Source organism: Solea senegalensis, linkage group LG7 (genome assembly GCF_019176455.1).
Source record: "Solea senegalensis isolate Sse05_10M linkage group LG7, IFAPA_SoseM_1, whole genome shotgun sequence".
In the NCBI taxonomy this organism is placed as follows: domain Eukaryota; kingdom Metazoa; phylum Chordata; class Actinopteri; order Pleuronectiformes; family Soleidae; genus Solea; species Solea senegalensis.
The window spans coordinates 25,017,966-25,036,613 of record NC_058027.1 but is presented as its reverse complement, the minus strand read 5'-3'; the positions used below and the strand labels follow the sequence as shown (position 1 = coordinate 25,036,613).

General features: G+C 42.6%; 1 protein-coding gene across 1 annotated transcript; it reads right to left on the bottom strand.

The window, feature by feature from the left end:
* Nucleotides 1-18: 18 nt before the first annotated feature.
* On the bottom strand, nucleotides 19-17,369 carry slc12a1 (solute carrier family 12 member 1). Its single transcript, XM_044030143.1, has 26 exons — nucleotides 16,900-17,369; nucleotides 15,829-15,975; nucleotides 14,299-14,374; nucleotides 13,578-13,673; nucleotides 12,384-12,523; nucleotides 12,181-12,291; nucleotides 11,832-11,943; nucleotides 11,509-11,636; nucleotides 11,338-11,422; nucleotides 11,068-11,225; nucleotides 10,830-10,937; nucleotides 10,052-10,175; nucleotides 9,857-9,958; nucleotides 9,094-9,249; nucleotides 8,903-9,002; nucleotides 8,632-8,743; nucleotides 7,022-7,162; nucleotides 6,352-6,458; nucleotides 6,166-6,248; nucleotides 4,534-4,659; nucleotides 3,012-3,140; nucleotides 1,960-2,071; nucleotides 1,762-1,848; nucleotides 1,457-1,580; nucleotides 1,320-1,387; nucleotides 19-1,240 (listed from the first exon to the last, which is right to left on the bottom strand). The coding sequence occupies exons 1-26, from the start codon at nucleotides 17,134-17,136 to the stop codon at nucleotides 1,105-1,107; spliced, it is 3,105 nt and encodes a 1,034-aa protein (XP_043886078.1). The 5' UTR covers nucleotides 17,137-17,369; the 3' UTR covers nucleotides 19-1,104.
* Nucleotides 17,370-18,648: the final 1,279 nt, after the last annotated feature.

Here is an 18,648-nt window from a genome sequence, read left to right as displayed (position 1 = left end):
AGATTTTCTTTCCATTTTTATTAATTCTTTATACAATCACAATTTCACATTTAAATAGAAATACAGAAAAAAGGCTAAAATATATAGAAGGAATTTGCATGTGAGATACGTGTGCTGAAAGTGAAATTAAAAGCTTATCATGTGGAGAGAGAGAGAGAGAGAAAGAAGGCTAAACAGCTCCATAATAACAGTGTATTTTACACTAACATACTAATCATCGTCTTTATAGCTCAAAAATATCTACTCGTGAATTCAGACGTCTACTATATACATGTATTTTACAGTCAGACAACATGTTCCCTGTAGGTGGAACCATGTTTTTCTGCTTTTTGATCAATGGACTGACCCTGACACACACACACACTCACACACACATGTAAAGTCACCTCAAACTGTGCCTCTGCTCCTAAACTCACATTTTGTTTTTGTTTTTTTTTTTTAACCAGTTTTACCAGTTAACTAGTTTTACAGGTTTACTTGCTGGTGAACTCCCCATTAGCCCTGATGAAGCAGCTCAAAATAAGACGCGAGCCGCGAGTGGAGAGTGAATTTTGATTACGCCGTTGTCCAGTACGCCACTTACAGTATGTGTTATGGCACTTTTCCATGATACAGTTCTAGCACCACTCGACTCCATTTGGTTTAGTGTCACTGAACTGAAATAGTTTGGCTTTTGGCAGCGCTGTCGCTAAATACACCAGACTCCTCTGTTAAATATTGAGATTTTGGACGTTTCGCTGCTAAACGTTAGAGATTACCGCGTGTTTTCAGGACATTTGAAGTCTTTTTGGACTGATCTACAGTTCGGCATTGTTCGGTTTGATTCCGGTGTCTTCCGGTGACGATGCTCTCTGACGACGTCACAATTTAGTATCAGCTCAGCTCGCTTGGAACCTCGCTGGGTACCAGGTACTATCGCTAATGGAAAAGCGGAAAAACAAAACGAGCCGAGTCGAGCCGAGTCGTGCTGGGACTGTATCAAGGAAAAGCTTCATCAGTAAATAAAACAGCTGATTGTTCTTCTACTCTCATGTGGGAACACGGAGGACTTTCAACCTTCTATGGTTCTGCAAACCCCCATGCTATTAAGCCTTTGCGAGGTGCTCAGGAGTAGAAAGTCAGCACACTCTTGTGGTTCCCTCGGATGAGCAGCGTTGGGGGGAGGTCCTTTGTGAGAATGTCCAGCCAGGTCATGTAGAGGTAGTCGGACACAGCTTCCTTGCGAGCGATGGGCATACTCCTGGAAGAGGGCGAGACACAGACACAGACGTCAGACACACACACTCCGGTGATCACGTGACCGTTCCGCTGACACTTACACAAAGATGACGTTGGCCAGTTTGGAGTGTTCCTGCAGCAGCTCGTTCAGTCGCACCTGCAGGTTGGTCTGTGAAACAGCAGGAGGTTAATTAAGCGATCAACGGTGAATCACCGCCGGGCGTCTGTCGCTTTTTACCTTCTCCTCAAAGCTGCTCAGCTCCTCGTCGGTGATCTTCCACGGCTGCTGTCGCTGCTGGGCGGCCTCGACCTGAGGCCCGCGCACACGGAACGGCTCGATCATGTCCTCCAACCGCTTCAAACTGGAGCCAGGGTTTATAAAATATGATCATTTTCCTGTAATGATACGCTCTATTGCTGCCGTAAAGTAAAGGGCGATAAAGTTTTACTGCGACTGTTGCACCATCTGCTCGGCTGTCAGTGTTATATAGCAGAGGGTGTGTGTGGGGGGGAGGGAAAGGGGAGGGATCAAACCGTCCTCACCTGTCAGCGCGCGGTTTGACGTGGAGGTCGTCAATGACGATGATGTCGTCGCACTTAATCCGGAATTTCTTCAACAAAGAGTTCATCCTGCGAGAGACAGATCATCACACACCGAGTCACTTCCATTATTCATGTTTCTGCAAACGTCTGCCTATTAAATTAAAAGCTGGATTTAATGTCGAAGGGTCGCACACTCACTCTTGTCGGTCCAGCTCACTGCGTTCAGGTTGTCCTGCAACGAAGATCCTTAATTTACTGTCTTTCCACTTCTTTCTGGTGGTGAGGATGTAGGGAAGCAGCAGCGTTAGACCTGACGGAGAGAACACGAGGCATTTTATACGTTCTTTAAGTCACTGTGGAGACATTAAAAGTAAAGTGTTATGTATACATTTACATAAAAAAGCTCATAAAAAATGAATCATATGGGATTACATACACTATGTAATCGTTCTTCTTTTGTTCTTTTCCGTTTTCTTTATTTGTTATTGTCAAATAATTGTCAAAAAATTGCATGTCTTAATTGCATAAGTTGCTGTAATTAATAAATATGTCCATGAAAAGAACATCTCGATCGATACAAAGAAAAAAAACAATTTCTTTGTTTGTCAAAGGTGCAGAGAGTAGAAGATAAAAAAGATGAAACGATAACATGTTGGCTAAAAGTACGCCGTAAAAACAACGATTGCCTTGTACTTTGTTCTTTATCTGTTATATTTGGATTTATTGTTGTTACAACATGTGTGTTCAAAGATTAAAGTAAAACAACTAATATTCTCTGCACCTCTTGAACCTCTCTTGACTTATTTATCCAGGTTCTGATAAAACACTGGAAAGATACAGTAGCCTCTATCTGTATTGTGTCTAATTTCTAATTTCCAATTTCTGGTGCGTCTTCAATAAAGTTTGAATTGGAAAAATGTACAAATCTAACTACTAAAATAAAGGTTAAAAGCATTATGGGGGCTGTTAATTGTTTAATCTTTCAATTATTTTTGGTCCATTAAACTTGTAAATAAGTACCACTGGCCGGTACCCGTACCACAGTGTGAGAACCATGGTTCTAAATGATGACCTTTAAATGATTTCTTTGTTAAATGGAGCAAAGAAACCATAAAATATTACATTTTAAGAAGCTAAAATGTGATGAATCCAGTCAGATTTTCTTTTTCTTTTCACAGATAGTCTGGATCTCTGTAGGCCATGTAGATACAGAAGAGACGAGAAGGTTGCCAAGGGGAACCGACACCTACCTCCATCGTCAAACAGCCACCACACATCAATCGTGCCCTTGGGCAGTTTCTTCTTGAAGTGAGCGCTGGCCTCCATCAGCTTGTCATTTATCTTGGCGATCTGCGGAGGCGGAGGGCCACACACTGACACTGAGGAGGAGGAGGAGGAGGAGGAGGAGGAGGGAGAAGAAACACTGTATGAAATGAAGCGAGCTGGACTCTGGAGTGGAACGTGTAATTTATGGACAGATCACACACAGCGTTAACTGGGATGGGAAAACGAGTGCAAAAATCCAACATGAAACCATCGCTCAACTTTAAAGTCCCAGTGAGCAGGATGCAGATTGTATACTAATGACCACTGACCGTCCTGCCAAGATTGTGTGTGTGTGTGTGACAGATCGGTTAAAGAGCTTCTCTGAAGACATGCTCTTCAAAAAATGGAATGAAAGGGAGCGTGTGATTAGATTACACCCTCGGAGATAACTTCAGTGGGAGCCTTTTCATTCAATCTCATTCCACTGGGAATGTAGAGAGAGAGAAAAAAAAAAGAAAAAGTTAGTCATTGCTCTCGTTTGTTAAATGAATGTTTTTTTTCTCTGTGAAAATGAAAGTGGATGAGACTTGTTCTCCCCAAAATCAGGGCCGGAACAAGCCTTTACAGGGGCCCTGAGCTGAATTAGCACCACCTTGGACTATTATTGATACAAAAATTATAGTCACTGTATTTATTTGCATGTAAAGCGGTTTAATCTGAGTACAGATGTGCAAATGTGCACTAAATGTGCAAATCTTTAGCTCCAAAAATAAACCAAATAACACTATTTAGACATCATACTGTATATATCTAGATTTATTTAATATTATATTAAAATGTTTGTGGGGGTTTTTTTCTCCAAAAACTATTATCAACAGTAAAGAGAGTGAATATTTAAAACTGTGTTTTCATCATTTACCATCACATGGAAAACTTTCAGGGGTGAAAAGGAGTATTAAAAAGTAATAAAAGTAATATATAATAGTAATGCAGTTGCTTGAATTACAGTTATCCATGTTGTTATTTACTTTCATTTGAAATTTATGTCTGTTTTTGACATTACTGGATTTATTTCACATCATTCCACATTAAAACAAGCGCTTTTACTTTGAAAATTGACTCTGAGATATCGTCGAGAACGTATCAAAATGCGACATCATGATGGAATGTTGTGTTATAATGTTGTAGCGCAACTTTGAACAGTAGTCATCATTTTTTTTTGCTTTAAATTAGTCTTGTATTCTTTTATTCTGAAATAGTGTGACAGAGACAAGTTTGACCAAGTGTGGAACATTTAAGAGGGTGTACTGTCAGATATTGACTATACTACACAAAAGTATGAGTGTATAATCGCTTTAAACTAAAAGTTCTTTGGTTTTGTAGCCTGAGATAAAGTCTTTTAGATGAACTTTAGGCAGCGTCACGTATCTACAGCAGCTGAAACGTGAAGGCCACTGTGGTTTTTTGTAAAAAGGTTCGGGCCTTTAAATACTTCCTCATCTTTACCTCTGGTCGTTGGCACTTGCTGAGACGATTTCCTGGACTTCCTGAACAGTCCTTTCGCTTTCCCTCCATTCGGCAGCCCTTCGCTCTCCACTGCCTCCTGCTCCCTGGCTGCCTTCAGCATCTCCTCTGAAAACACAGAATCATCGTCATTGCATCATCATCAGCGTGTCGTCATTCTGAGAAAAATAAATTAAAAAAGCATTTGAAAATTAAATTGGACGCACGCAGAGACACAGTTGTCGTGTGTCAACAGCTTAACCTTCACAAGGACTTTTACTCTCCGGGCTTATCAGTGGCGTTTTATTACAGGTAGTTATGATGGATAGAATAGCGTTTTACACGCCACACAGTGGCACAGTGGTGTTTCACAATGTTGTTCCTTTGGTTGTTTATGGTCTGCTGTAAATGGCATTTCTATTTTTAAAAAAATGTTGTGTCATAGTGAAACTGTCCTCTTTCCTTTCACCGCAACCGGCCATGGCAGATGCCACACATCTTCAAGCCTGGTTTTCCTTCCTGTTAAAGTGACGCCTAATTTTTTTCTTCTCTCTCTCTATAATAGTCACTCCCACACTCAAGAGTGCCGGGGGCCCCACTTTGAAATCTGAAAATCCTTAAATTTACGACTCAAAACACCAGACGAGGATAAATAAGTCCCTTATATGTTATTGTTTTCATGCGAACAGTGGAATACAACAAAGTTCTACTTAAGTACAGTATTTGTACTTTGTTCCATTACAACACTGCAACTTAAGTATTTTGTAATCAAACATTTCTTTTAGGGGAGAAATGCTCTCTTTTTCAGGGGGGAGGAGTTACGACCCCAGGTGTGTGTGTGTGTGTCTGCATGTGATTGTGAGATGGGTTGCAGGTGTGTATGTTTAGAGTGAACGACATGTGTGTGAGTCTAGGGTGGATCCTGGGAGCTGATTGGTCCTGCACAGGAGGAACCTGTATAAGAGGCCTGAACATCCACAGCTGCAGTGGACTTCCTCAAACCGCTCACAGCCAGACTTCCAACAGACCTTTATGTGCTTGATTTTTGTTGTTTGTAAACCTTTAAAACGGTTTGTTTTCCTTGTTGCTGGTGATTTCTTGGGAGTTGGGAAGAGGGAGTCTCATTGTTCATGTTGTGATCAGGTTTCCACCTCGTAGGCCTGGTCCTAACAAGCTATTTAAAGTGGAATGAATTGAACTGGATTATTTATATTCCAATATAACGACCATTCACGGCCCACCTGCAGCATCGCCGTGGCCCACTAGAGGGCCCGCAGCCCACATTTTTGGCATCACAGAAGTTTATGCAGGTGCAAACTAGTCATCAAAGACTTGTAGAAACACACTTTTGGCATCTTTGATCAATAATTACGGAACAATCGGTTACCGTGACGCTCATGTGGAGGCTAAAGCAGTAGAAAATGGATGGATGGCGGTGATTAAGAACTCTGATGGAGCTGATTAGTTTGCTAAATAATTCATCGGTAAACCTCGACTGGGAATTGATATCACCGTGTCTCCTTCCTTTGTCTAACCCTGCTCGCCTGAGGAGTAGAGACATCATTTTTGTAAAGTGGGTGCAGCAGGAGTTCCCGTGGATTAAATCACACACACACGCTGAAAAGTGGCACTGACCTTCAGCTTCGACGATGTGCGACATATCAAGTCCGTGCTTCATCCGCAGTAACGCCGTCCCGTACTCAAAGTCAAACGCATCACTGTCGAGAAGAAGGAGAAGGGAGGCGCCGGCTCATGACACACATCTATCTTTTAACTAATAGATGTGACTTTAAATGAAATGTGTGTTTGCGTGTGACTTACTGCAGTATGCCCACATAAGTCTGCACCGACTCTGCACCTGCCGTCCTCCAGTTTCTCTTAAAGCCCATCATTAAAATGTTGGGCCTCATGCGGCCGAGACCAGAAGCCTGCAAGAGGAAAAACGTGACAAAAAAAAACCCCTAATCAGGAGGAGCTGTGAACTGAAGCAACGCAGACACCGCGTTGTAAAAGCTGGTGTGGTTATGAAATAAAGCAAGAGAGAAAAATAAAGTTTTTCAAATGTCCCGTAGAAGAGAGAGAGCTGTTTTATTGCCAGGAGTTACGAGCAGATCACTCAGCACGTCTCATTTTGTCTGCAGGGGCTCCTCCAATGCAGTGTTAATCAATTATAGCTCTTAATCTGCCATCCTGTTTGAAGTAAGAAGTCCTGACTATGAAACCGGGCCTTATCTCGAGAGTGTGATAGCCAGAGAGCCATAACACTGTTTTTCCTGCTCCTCATTAACTCTCTCCTCTAATGTCCCGGCCACATCCTTATGACAGGTCCAGGTCCGTGTCACAACACGCCGCAATAGATAGAAGACAGAAATGGGTCAATAAAACCTGGTTCTGCCACGAGTTTACACATTAATCACAGGTATGTTTCTAGGTCAGTTGGTTTGTTTGTTTGGTTCCTTTTTACTGTTTGTGAAGTCGTGATCGCACTGACCTGCAGAAGGCTGTCAGTCCCTTCCCTGAACTCATCGCAGGCCACGGCGGCGTAAAAAGCCTTTCGTTTGCTCTTCCTGAGCCACAGCTGGTTCTTCTCCATGTTGGAGTTCATGTCTTGGAGAATCTCCGATCTCGGACCCTGTGAAGACAGAAACACACCCTTAGACACCTTTTTCCTGTTCAGAAAACATGTTCCTCTTAAAGTTCTATATGTTCTTCTTATAGTCCTATATGTTCTTAAAGTTCTAGATGTTCTTCTTAAAGTTCTATATGTTCTTCTTATAGTCCTATATGTTCTTAAAGTTCTATATGTTCTTCTTAAAGTTGTAGATGTTCTTTTTAAAGTTCTAGATGTTCTTCTTAAAGTCCTGTATGTTCTTAAAGTTCTATATGTTCTTCTTAAAGTTCTATATGTTTTTCTTATAGTCCTATATGTTCTTCTTATAGTCGTATATGTTCTTCTTAAAGCTCTATATGTTCTTCTTAAAGTTCCATATGTTCTTCTTATAGTCCCATATGTTCTTAAAGTTCTATATGTTCTTATTAAAGTTCTAGATGTTCTTTTTAAAGTTCTATATGTTCTTATTAAAGTCCTATATGTTCTTCTTAAAGTTGTAGATGTTCTTTTTAAAGTTCTAGATGTTCTTCTTAAAGTCCTGTATGTTCTTCTTAAAGTTCTAGATGTTCTTCTTAAAGTCCTATATGTTCTTCTGAGATATGTTCCTCTACATATGTCAATAAGACGCTATCTCAGACAAACATACATTTCCAAAGTCTAAGAATCAATCAGGCGTCCGACCTTCATAGCGGCAAGGTCAACAGCTCTGTATGGTCCTTCAACAGACACAGCCTTGGTGACTTCCAACCCCTTCTCCATACGTTCTCTAACCTTTCCCCCAAATCCCTCGTCTCTGTATGACTCTTCCAACATAGGTTATCGACTAAAGCCTCCTTCCTGTGGAGTTTCGAAGGTGTCAAATAAAATCTATGTATTCATAGGTCATACTTTCCCGTGGCCTCCCAGTGTGTAATTCATCCTCACTGAACTCACACTGTAAGTTCCCTTTGCCAAATAACCTTCAGATTGTTACACAGATCTGTTTTGTTTATAGCACCCGGTCTGTTGTCACTGAGCGGAAACTTGGACTTTGTAACATTAAAGATTAAAATGTCCGATATCAATCAAAAAGTTTTCTATTGTCTTTTTAGTAGTTGTGTTAGTAGTTAGTCCTGTGGGGGCAACAAGTGAGACACTGCTATGTCCCTCTGTGCCCAGCCTCCAATAAAGTCTTTAATTTATCGCTAAACACTTCTGCAAACACCGAGTGGAGAACATCTCCGCATCGTTGGCTGACATTTTACCGGAAACAGTCTGGCCTGGCTTATTAAAAAGCAGGAAGTAACCGCGCACATAATCCATAATCCAGACAGTTGACATTTCCCTCCGTCCTGCTTGACATTTGCTTGATTATTCGCCGTGTCATCACTTTTTATGTTTAATTGAATAGGAGATTGATATTTAAACATAGATTTGGTGAAAGAAAAGATGTCTGATTGTTTTTTGTTTTCATTTGTAAATGATGAGATGATCGGAATAGTTATACGTACCACAAAGACTTCGCAGGAGAGACAGAGACCATAGTCCTTAGAGAGCGAGTGAGCCAGGTCCAGAAGAGCTGGTCTGGTCTTTGGTGAACCCATCATCGCTAAGATCTGAGGCCTGAGAAAGGAGAAAGAACAAAGTCACTCTTTTAATATTTATGTTTTAGTTTTTATCTCCCATTCTGTACAACTTTACAATTTAGGTTGGGTTTTTTTGAGCGGGTCATGTTGAAATTTTATCCGCCTATTTCTGAAATTTGACTGGTTCTTTTTTTACCTGAAATTCTTGACGTGGTCCTCGACACCAGACAGAGACAGAGCGTTGCTGACCGCGCTCACAAACGTCACCGCCTGCTTGGACGACCCCCAGTTCACATCTGGCGGGGCAAAAAAAAGGAAAGTTGTAAGTGGCTGCGCGCGAACGTTCCCCCAAAGTTACGCGAGTGGCGCGCGAACGCGAGTCCTCACCCGGCTTCTTGACCGTGACATAAACGTAGAGGAGGATTTCGATGCCGTACGTGATGAGAGCTGCCCACCAGTTGATGACAAACATGACGACACAGCAGAGTATGGCGCCCACCAGTGACAGCCACATGTTGTAGAATTTATATGCAGGTCTCCAACCTGGGGAAAAACACAGATTAGCCCTCAGAACACGGAGCATGTAGGCTGCTTTTTTTCCCATTACTTTGTTAAAACATATATAGGAAGAGAGTAAGAGAAGGCTGCAGTAAACAGTAATGTTTTCAGGCCTGATTTGAATGCGCCGACAGTCTGAGCAGACCTCGGGTATTAAGGAAGTTTGTTCCACAGGTGAGCAGCAGAATAACTGAATGCTGCGTCACTTTGTTTGGTTCTGCTTGTGGGAAACACAAGTCCCTGATGATCTTAGCTCTCTGGATGCTTCAGAGGTAACTAATATTTGGATATAATTTGGTACAAGACCATCCAGGACCATTTGGTCCCAAGGGCATTCTGGACCAGTAGCAGCTGCTTGGGTTAATAATATAACATTAACCCTAAGGGTTAATAAGTAAGTGCAGATCACAGGGGAAGTGACGGGAAAGAAATCAAAAAAATAATTATCTAATGCAGCTCAGTTTGTCTAAGGTAGTGTCTTAAATCGGGTCCTTTGTTTTTAATATATTCCGAGTGACAAGCGCAATTAGCTCAGGCTCCTGGCAAGAGTTGTTTTTCCATTTCATAAGCGATTGTCTGGAGAGACACCCACCTGGAGACTTGGCCCAGGAGGCATGGAAGCAGGAGAAGTTGATGAGCGCGTAAGAAGCCAGGAAGAAGTTTGAAATGATGGGAGCGATCATGTTCAGGTCACCTGTGGACGAAGAGCGATGCAATTTCCGCGTCATCCGCTTGTTACACGAACGCTTACAAATAAACCCACATGTCTAATGACAGTGAAACTGACCGATGAGAATGAAGGCCACGGAGATGATGAACGTGAGGACGTAGCCGCGGATCGGCTCGTCATTCTTGCCGTGTCCCTTGGCAAAGAAGTACAGAATCTTGTAGATGTTGTCTTTGCACAGAGCCTGTGGAGAGACAGAGGGGACGTCAGGAGTCGTCTTTCAACCTGAAGGTTGTGGGTTTGGGTCTGCTAATGAGTCCCCGGGCAATTTTCTTGTTAGCATGTTTTTTTTGGGGTCACAATTTTCTGATTCTTCTGTGTACAGGCTTCTTCTATTCTGGTTTCAAGCTTGGGGGGGGGTAGGGATTGTAGCACATGCGCAAGGCCAACTGAACGTTATTACCTCAAGCCATGGTTCTTAAACTGTGGTTCTTGTCCCACGAGTGGTACGCTAGATTCCCTATGGTGGTATTTGGAGGGAAATCCGTCCTACTGCCGTCCTACTGTACAGTATACCAGGGTATATGAGGAAAATCTGCCTCCTATGAAACGACCATAGCTGACATTGCTCTGCCTACACTGCTGTATATTAACGTTGGCGATAGTGGTAGTTACTTCAGGTGCTCAATGTTTTCTCGTGTTTGTCCAACTACCCTTTCAGCCGGAACTAAAATCACACATTAAACCATTCTAAGAGATAAAAACAGGAAAGTTCTCGACAGTCTCTAATGGGCTTGGGGAGGGAGTTCCCGATGGAAAAAGCTCTCTCACGCCATTTTGTAAAATCTCTCAGGTTACATTTCCTCACATTTCCTCAAAACAATGACGAGCGACTGACCTGGAAGACTTTGGGAGCACTGACGAGGGAAGCCAGAGCTGAAGACAGGGTAGCTGAGAATGTTCCAGCGATGATGAGGGGACCAAACCCAGACACCATGGTCATCACCTGCACAGATGTGTGAGGAGAGGTATGTAAATAAAAGGGCCAATGGCTAAATTTGAACGCAGTAGCTGGCGTTTGACCAGAGAGGGCAGTAGACATGCCAGGTTTAGTCACATTTTGAAAAGTCATGTACCTGGAAGTTGTTCATCAAGCCAAACTTGCACTTTTCCACGGCACAGGAAGAGAAATCATAGCCGAGCTCACAGGCAACCGCTGCCGAGCCGTTACACACCGTGCCGGGATTGATGAGATCCGTAGTGTTTCCTGTGGCATCACGGACAACAGTGGCAGCTGAAAAAAAGAAGACGGACAGAAAAGAAGAAATGCCATCAATAGCATCAATGTTGGTAATTAGAAACAAATCAACTGTAAGATGAATTGCACAACGGACGAATGTACTTACAGACACATAGGCCAACACCCAAGTAGGTGATACCAGTGATCAGGATGGCCAGCAAGGTACCTTTCGGGATAGCTTTTTGGGCATCCTGTAAATGTATGCCCGTCACTGTTAAGAGAACTCAGAGCAGAGAGTAGATTTAAAAAAAAGTTTTCTTGCATAAAAAATACTTACCCGCAAGTCTCCAGAGATGTTGGCTCCAGCCAGGATTCCCGTTGCCGCAGGGAAAAAGATGGAGAACACCGAGAAAAATGACTCATTTTCGCGGAAGGCCGGCGTAAAATTTTCTAAGAATATTTTTGCTGCGAGAGACGGATGAGAAATGAGAGGAAATTAGTTGAATGGCGATCGATGAGTGAGCAGAATCTTCGCAAGCACCAGTGTGGAGGATTCAGTAGCATCTCGGGGTGAAGCAATAATAAAAACACTCGCTGTTAATTATAGATTAGAAATCCAAACACTAGACTTTCAAACTTTTCTGACGAAAGGCATCTTACAGTTATAGTTGAAGAATCCCTGGGATTTCTTTGTTGGCGTTGCGGGGATGAAAGTTCCCACAAACACGTTCACGATGGCGATCAGCAGGATGACGAGCAGAACGAGCTGGGCCTGTGTCCGAAAACCCCCCCCCCAAAAAATGTATTAAAATGATTAAATTCTAAATTAATACATTATGTATACCTTTTTTATGTTACTACAACTGCAGTTGTAAAATACACTATTGATTGACTATTGATAATTGATACTAGAGCAATTATGTTCCAGTTTGCCAATTGAGCTGTTTTTGAATCACAATGAATTGTCCAGGCTTAATTTTGGCAGCAATGACGATTGCTCGTCTCTGACCTTGGCCTCCCATTCCATCCCTGCGACCGATATGCCCAACAGCAGCACCACCGTGATGCAGCCGACGATTCGGATGTCGTTTATCGGATCCACCATGATGGCGTTGTTCTCCTGAGTGTGACAGAAGGCAGAGGCGATGAGATAAGACACGTTCTCTACACTTTTCCTTCTCCACTCACACGATCCACGCGACGTCCGCTCACCTTGAGCAAATCCACCACAGTCTCGGCGAACCCCACCACGTACATGGCTACGGCCACGGCGTTGGCAAAGGCGAAAATGAGGCCGATCGATCCACCAAACTCGGGTCCCAGACTGCGAGATATCATGTAGTAGGCTCCGCCTGAAAGGACACAATGAAGCACACACACACACACACACAAAGTTGTGGATGATTAATCACTGCACTGCTAATTTATTCATTTAAATTCTGGACAAGTTAGTAGTCTGTAAAATAAGCCCAGTTTCGAGCTTTGTTTCTGTCTCCACACACACACTGTGCTCCTGGTCGTTTCATCTTTTCAGTGAGAGAGTTTATATCAATGTGTGAGTGTGTTTATATCTTTGTGAAGTCCAAAAAACACATAGAAAGCTATCTATCCACAACTTTAAAGGTTTTTTTTCAGGGTTAGGGTTATCGCGGTTTTCCATTGTACAGTTCTAGCTTGGCTCTATGACTCTACACAGTTTGGTATCAGTGACTTCGTTTTCCATTACTTCTTAGAAATTCCTCAACGGGGGCGGGGTTTCGTCATAAGACGGCTGCACCAAACTTAACGTGAGAAAGCAAAGCAGTTGTTTTCGGTGTAACTGAATCATTAGATTTGTTCAACAAATCGTTCAGCTGAATCAATCGATTCAGCTCACGATGGCCGGCTTTCGGCAGTGCTGTCGCTAAATACACCAGACTACACCAGCATGTTTTCGGGATTTTCAAGTCTTTTTAACCGATCTAGAGTTTGATTCCTATGTCAGAATGTCCCGTGGACAGCAGTCTGTTGACGTCACATTTTAGTACCGGCTCAGCTCGCTTGGTACCTCGCCAAAATAAAGCCCCAGGCACCGGGTACTATCACTAATGGAAAAGTTAAAAAAAAAGTTGTGCTGGGTAGTTTTAGAACTGTATAATGGAAAAGTGCCAGTAGGGTTATGGTTAGTTGTGATGGTTAAAGATAGTGTAAGGTGCTCGGGAATGCATTTAAAAACAAGTTTGTGTGTGTGTGTGTGTGTGGGTGTTATCCCTGGCTATAAATAAGTATAAATAGCATTTGAACCGTTGCCGTCGGTGACCCTGATCTGTGAGTTATGACTGTTGTGACTGCAAGAAAGGTTGGTATGAGTTATTCTGCCACACATGGAGTCATCTTACGTTGTGTGTTGACAACGCCCTGACTCACCTCCTCGGACGACGCCGTTGGTGCAGATGGCCGACATAGACAGACCAGTGATGGTGGTGACCACGCAGCTGAGAGCAATGACCACGATGCCCAAACCTGACATGTAACAGAGGAAAACGATCAGTTCTCCGCCGTGACCTTTAGGTGACCGGAGATAAAAGGTTATGATGGTGGAATGCAAAACCTCCTCCTCTCCCACAGTCACCTTTGAACACACAGTGAAAGTCTTGTTCCCACTGGAGCCTGGAGGTTATAAGTTACAGCCACCTGCTCTACCTGCTCTGCCAAACTGCCGGTAGCTTTCTCTGCGTCTCAAAACCACTTAGTTACGCTCCCCCAATCGATAGATTCTTGAGCAATGGACACACTCATGGAGCTCTTCGCACAATGTCTTCCTTTTATCTCTCACAGTAGAGCCCTAACATTATGGAAGCTCGGGAGGACTAGTTAAGTCGAATCTCTCCCGCTTCAGTCGCCTCCTGCTAATGACGGGAGGCTTTTAATTGTCCCTCGTAATTTCAATTATTGGTACCAGCAAGGGGTACCAGCACAGAAATGCAGGATTTCCCCTCAGACATTATACTCTGGTTCAGCTGGGGTTGATTCTCTTTGTGTTGACTGGTGGATGTGCAGCTTTATTTGTATTATGCAGGGTATTTTAAATACCTAACCAGCCCTGAGCTGTTGAAAAAGAAAGACGTGTGTCCTTGACCTCACTCACCCCAGCCTGCCTGACCGAAAACCCACGACAGACGGATGAACAACATGACACCCCAGATGTTCAACATGCATCGCACCTGTGGAAGAGAAGGAGCTTTTAAAAGTGTGTCATCATTTATTACCCTGTATTTATTATAACACTGACATATACCGTGGAATGAAGACCTTAAAGCAACATAACAAAGTATCCGTTCTGTTATTTTTTAATAACAATAATGATAAAAACGAAACCTTCCATTCTTTAACTGCAGTCTGCTGTGTTTAGCTTGTTTTTTTTCAGTATTTCGCCTCCATGTGTACAAAATGTGGATTAGGAAGTGACAAAAAAAAACACATAACATTACATGCATCCCAATTTAAATCTCTGTCTAAGATGAATCACCTCATCTTGTGTCAACAAAGCATTTTCTCCCACTCATCTTAAAAAAAACCGGCTCCTGCCTCTAATTCTGTAAATATACCTACAATTTATTGCCTGCACAATATCAGAATCAGCTGATATTGGGTTTAAAATGTTAAATAATTGAGTAATAAAGAACACGTTCATACTGTATATACATTTGCTGTGGCAAGAGTATGCAAAATATTATGTTAATTCCACTGCAGAAGAGACTAAAAGAGGCCCAGTGGTACAGTATAGTGTGGTGTACTGTAGTAGGGTATACTGTCACTGACAGTATAACAGCTCCTGCCTTGACTTGTGTTATTTTTGGGCAGACACATTTTGCTCTGAAGTGTCTGTAGATACAGGAACAGGCTGTTGAAAACACTCAGAAAGTGTCACTTGCTTCCTTTTTCATTTCCTCTTGCTTCCATGTTTATAACTGTGATGCATTAGCCTGTAGGGACAGTAAAGTGCGACGGTCGGGGTCATGTTGAGTCCAGACCACATTTCCCTGGTCACGTTAAAAAAATAGAAAAAAACAGCATGGGTTGCCAGACCAGCAGAGCAATAGCATACAAAAATGGAATATGCATACATGATGCATTTTATTGTATTTAATGAGTGTTTTTTAATGAAAACCTCCACTTTTCATTTGCAAAAAACATTGATGAAGAGTTGATACGTATCTATGCACATTTTAAGGAGGTTTTTGTGAATATACGCCGTATACCTGCGTCTCCCGTAGACCACACCACCGGTTATAAGCCCAGACAAAAAGTCCAATATTGTGCATTAACATGTTAATTTGAAGAGGATTGAATCCATTTGTGAGTGTGTAACTCTGCTGCTGTGTCAGAAATGAGATGGATCATTAAAAAATGACGTTTACTGTCGTCTCAACTTAAGCACCTAACTGAAGCGTCTAAACACTGTCTTTTATGGTCATGCCCAAAGTGCAAATGATCAACCAGCAGCTCTCCAATGCAAATGCAAATGACTCCCAGACGCTGACTCTTGTCTTTAAAGTCCCTCTTGACCCTGCCGGGAGACTCATATAGAGCCTCGTCTTGCCTGGTCGTAAATATATGTAGAGTGACCGTGCTTCTATAAAGCAGAGGGAGCCCGACGTGACCCAGGATAACTCACCAGGACGCCCCTGATCCAGCCAAACTTCACCCCCCCTTGCATTTTTTCGGGGGGATCGGCAGACTCCACATCATCGTAGGGTGACCCATCGCTCTCGTCGTCATCCTTGTCGTCCTGCACTGTGTCCGGCACAGAGATGGCTCCGTTCTGATGGGATTATGTAGAAAACATGACTTCATATCTTTACATTTTGTTGCTGATATGCATTTAACCACGTTTTTCTTTTAAATCAAACTCTGAGATAAAGACTGATGTCATGAATGCATGTTTGTCTCTCTCGCTCTCTCTCTTTTGTCTTCTGTGTAAAGACACAGGGGGGAATTGAGACACAGGGAGCTGTTGATTATGATTTTGGATGAAGATTAAATGAAGAGACGCGATGCCGCGGCATGTCTGTCCTTGAAACATCGAGAAGGAATCGAGAGAAAAGTGACAAACTTCCCATTCGCTTTCTGTGGAGGTGAAATAAAATAAAACTCTGCAAACATTTACACCATCACATCAGATTTATTAAGACAGCTTGGATGCTTCTCATTTCTCCTTTACTGTAATAAAACAAAACAAACAGTTATGCGGTATATCTGAGTCGTTTCTTATGCCAGGGTAATAGATTAAATGAACTCAAATGAATCGCAAATGTGCACAAATCACTGGTTCATGGGGAAGTATTCTTTCATTAACTCCTCTGACTTCTATGGAACTTTCTTTAATGCAGACGTTTCGAAGGATCTGTCCTTTTTTTTTTTTTAAATCACCTCAGAAAGTCCATCCTATAAAACCCAAATGACCTATAACCCCTTGTCTTTTGCAACACAAGGTAATATAACGCCGGCCTAATAATAAAAAAAAAAAAAAGCACTAAAGACTCCCAAGAGTGTCAAGTTTGTTGACTGCTCATGAGTTCCAGAGAAAACTTTTCGGTGTCCTTTAAAGCAAAGGCGTAATGGCTGACCTATGGATACAATTAAAGTTATGATGATGTTACATGGAATGGTTTAACAACTGTTGTTTGTTTTTTTCTATCTGTCCTTGAAGACCAAGTGCCACTACCTGAATTATACAAGCACTCACCCTCTGAAACACATCATGGAGCTCCTGCAGGGATGGCCGCACGGCACGGTGACCGCTCATGCTGCCCGCATTGCGGTAGAAATCGATGTTGGGCACTCGGTCCAAAGTGTCGTGACCGAAGGCGCTGACCACCGAGGGCCGCACCGCGCGCACATCCTGGTAAGTAGGAGGTCCATCCAGATTGCTGTCATAAGCGGGGTTCACGTGCTCCCCCGCGTTCGACTTGAACCTCTCCATCAAGGCCGCGGGCAAGGGATTCTCAGATTCAAACGATTCAAGGATAAAACTGCAGCGAATGCATGAAGTCTTCAGTGACCCAACAGTGTCTTCAAAGGCTGTAGTTATCCTTCTTTATCGACCACTGAACTGAAGAACTATATGAGAATTTGTCGTATACAGATCGCTCCTCTTCTGAGCTTCTTGTGAATAAACTTGGACGTTTTTCTTGGACGGCCTACATTTATACCTTGCATCCAAGGGATCGTACACCGGCCGCAGACTATTGGCTAATTCTCAGGATCAACCCTCCGAGAAAAAAAAAAACTGAGCGCGGGGTGTCAGATATGTCCTTGCTCCATCCTAGGGGACACAAAGGCATTGCTTAACGATTAACCAAGTCATAAACGCCAAAGAGGAGATAAAGGCGCTCATTGCCTTAGTTGTGGAGAATTGATTACTAATATTATGTCTGAAGTGCAGGGCAACAGCACATGTTGTTCTGTGGTTGCACTTTATGGCACTTTAAGGGACTGGTATATCCTCAGAATTCTGTGGTCCATTGGGTGACTCACCTGGAAACATCCACGGTGGAAGATTTAGCAAAACGCCCATGTGGAAAAGTTTTACACATTCTTTGTGATACTAACAATGCACGGTGGAAAACGAAGCAGCGAGTGCATGAACGATTAAAGTTAAAGTCTGGTAACAAGATGGAGGTCAATTACAGTGACCATGATATGGGGCTCATAAAAGCTATGACAGCGATAATCTATGTTGTTTCTTTATGATTCTTTAAGTCTTTAAGTGGGAAAGTTGGAATTCATGAGGCAAAATTTGAGTTAATATAACACCATGGATTACGTGGAACATGCCGGGGGCCCTTTCTCCAGAGCCACATGACTTCTAAATTGCTTTTAAAAGACCTCTTAACAGGTGAACTTCCTCATTACTGATACACCACGGTGATTTATGCACTCAGTGAAAGGCAGACTAATGGCTTGAAATCTGACCTTGACAAGCCGAGAGAAATACTCAAGCGTGTGTTTTTATGTGTCCACTGAACAACACGGCGGTTGTTTTCCAAAAGAGTCACGCGAGAGAGAAAATGTTATGTATTTTCGCTGGTGATTTTAACGCTCAGTTTTGTGTTAGAAAGTCAGAAATCCTGACAAAGTTTGAATTTATTTCATTAAATACTTGAAGTGCACTCTACTTAATGTTCAAAGGGCTCAAAAAGTGGCCTAAAAATATCTGTTGGCGGCATTTATCAAACAGCTCTGCTCACTTTAATGTGGTAACAAGAAGTGCAAAAGAACAGATACCGGTAGACAGGATTCCTGATAGTATATCGTTAAGGGCTGCCATAAAGGAAACAGTAGGTGATCACTATAGCTCACCTCAGCTATGGACTTAGTCGATGGCAGCATTTTGTCAATTAGTGCTAGAATTAAATATCTCTCATTAATTATCTTATTCTTTGTATCGGAGGAGCTTCCTGCAGAGTTCAGGCCCTGTCACGAAAAGTTAGCA

Bases quoted from the DNA above. Each gene is read 5' to 3' on its own strand.
- slc12a1 (XM_044030143.1), bottom strand. From the start codon at position 17,136: ATGGAGAGGTTCAAGTCGAACGCGGGGGAGCACGTGAACCCCGCTTAT. The intron at 12,292-12,383 runs GTGAGCGGACGT...TGTCACACTCAG, and splicing joins CTGTGGTGGATTTGCTCAAG to GAGAACAACGCCATCATGGT. The intron at 11,423-11,508 runs GTAAGTATTTTT...ATACATTTACAG, and splicing joins ACATCTCTGGAGACTTGCGG to GATGCCCAAAAAGCTATCCC.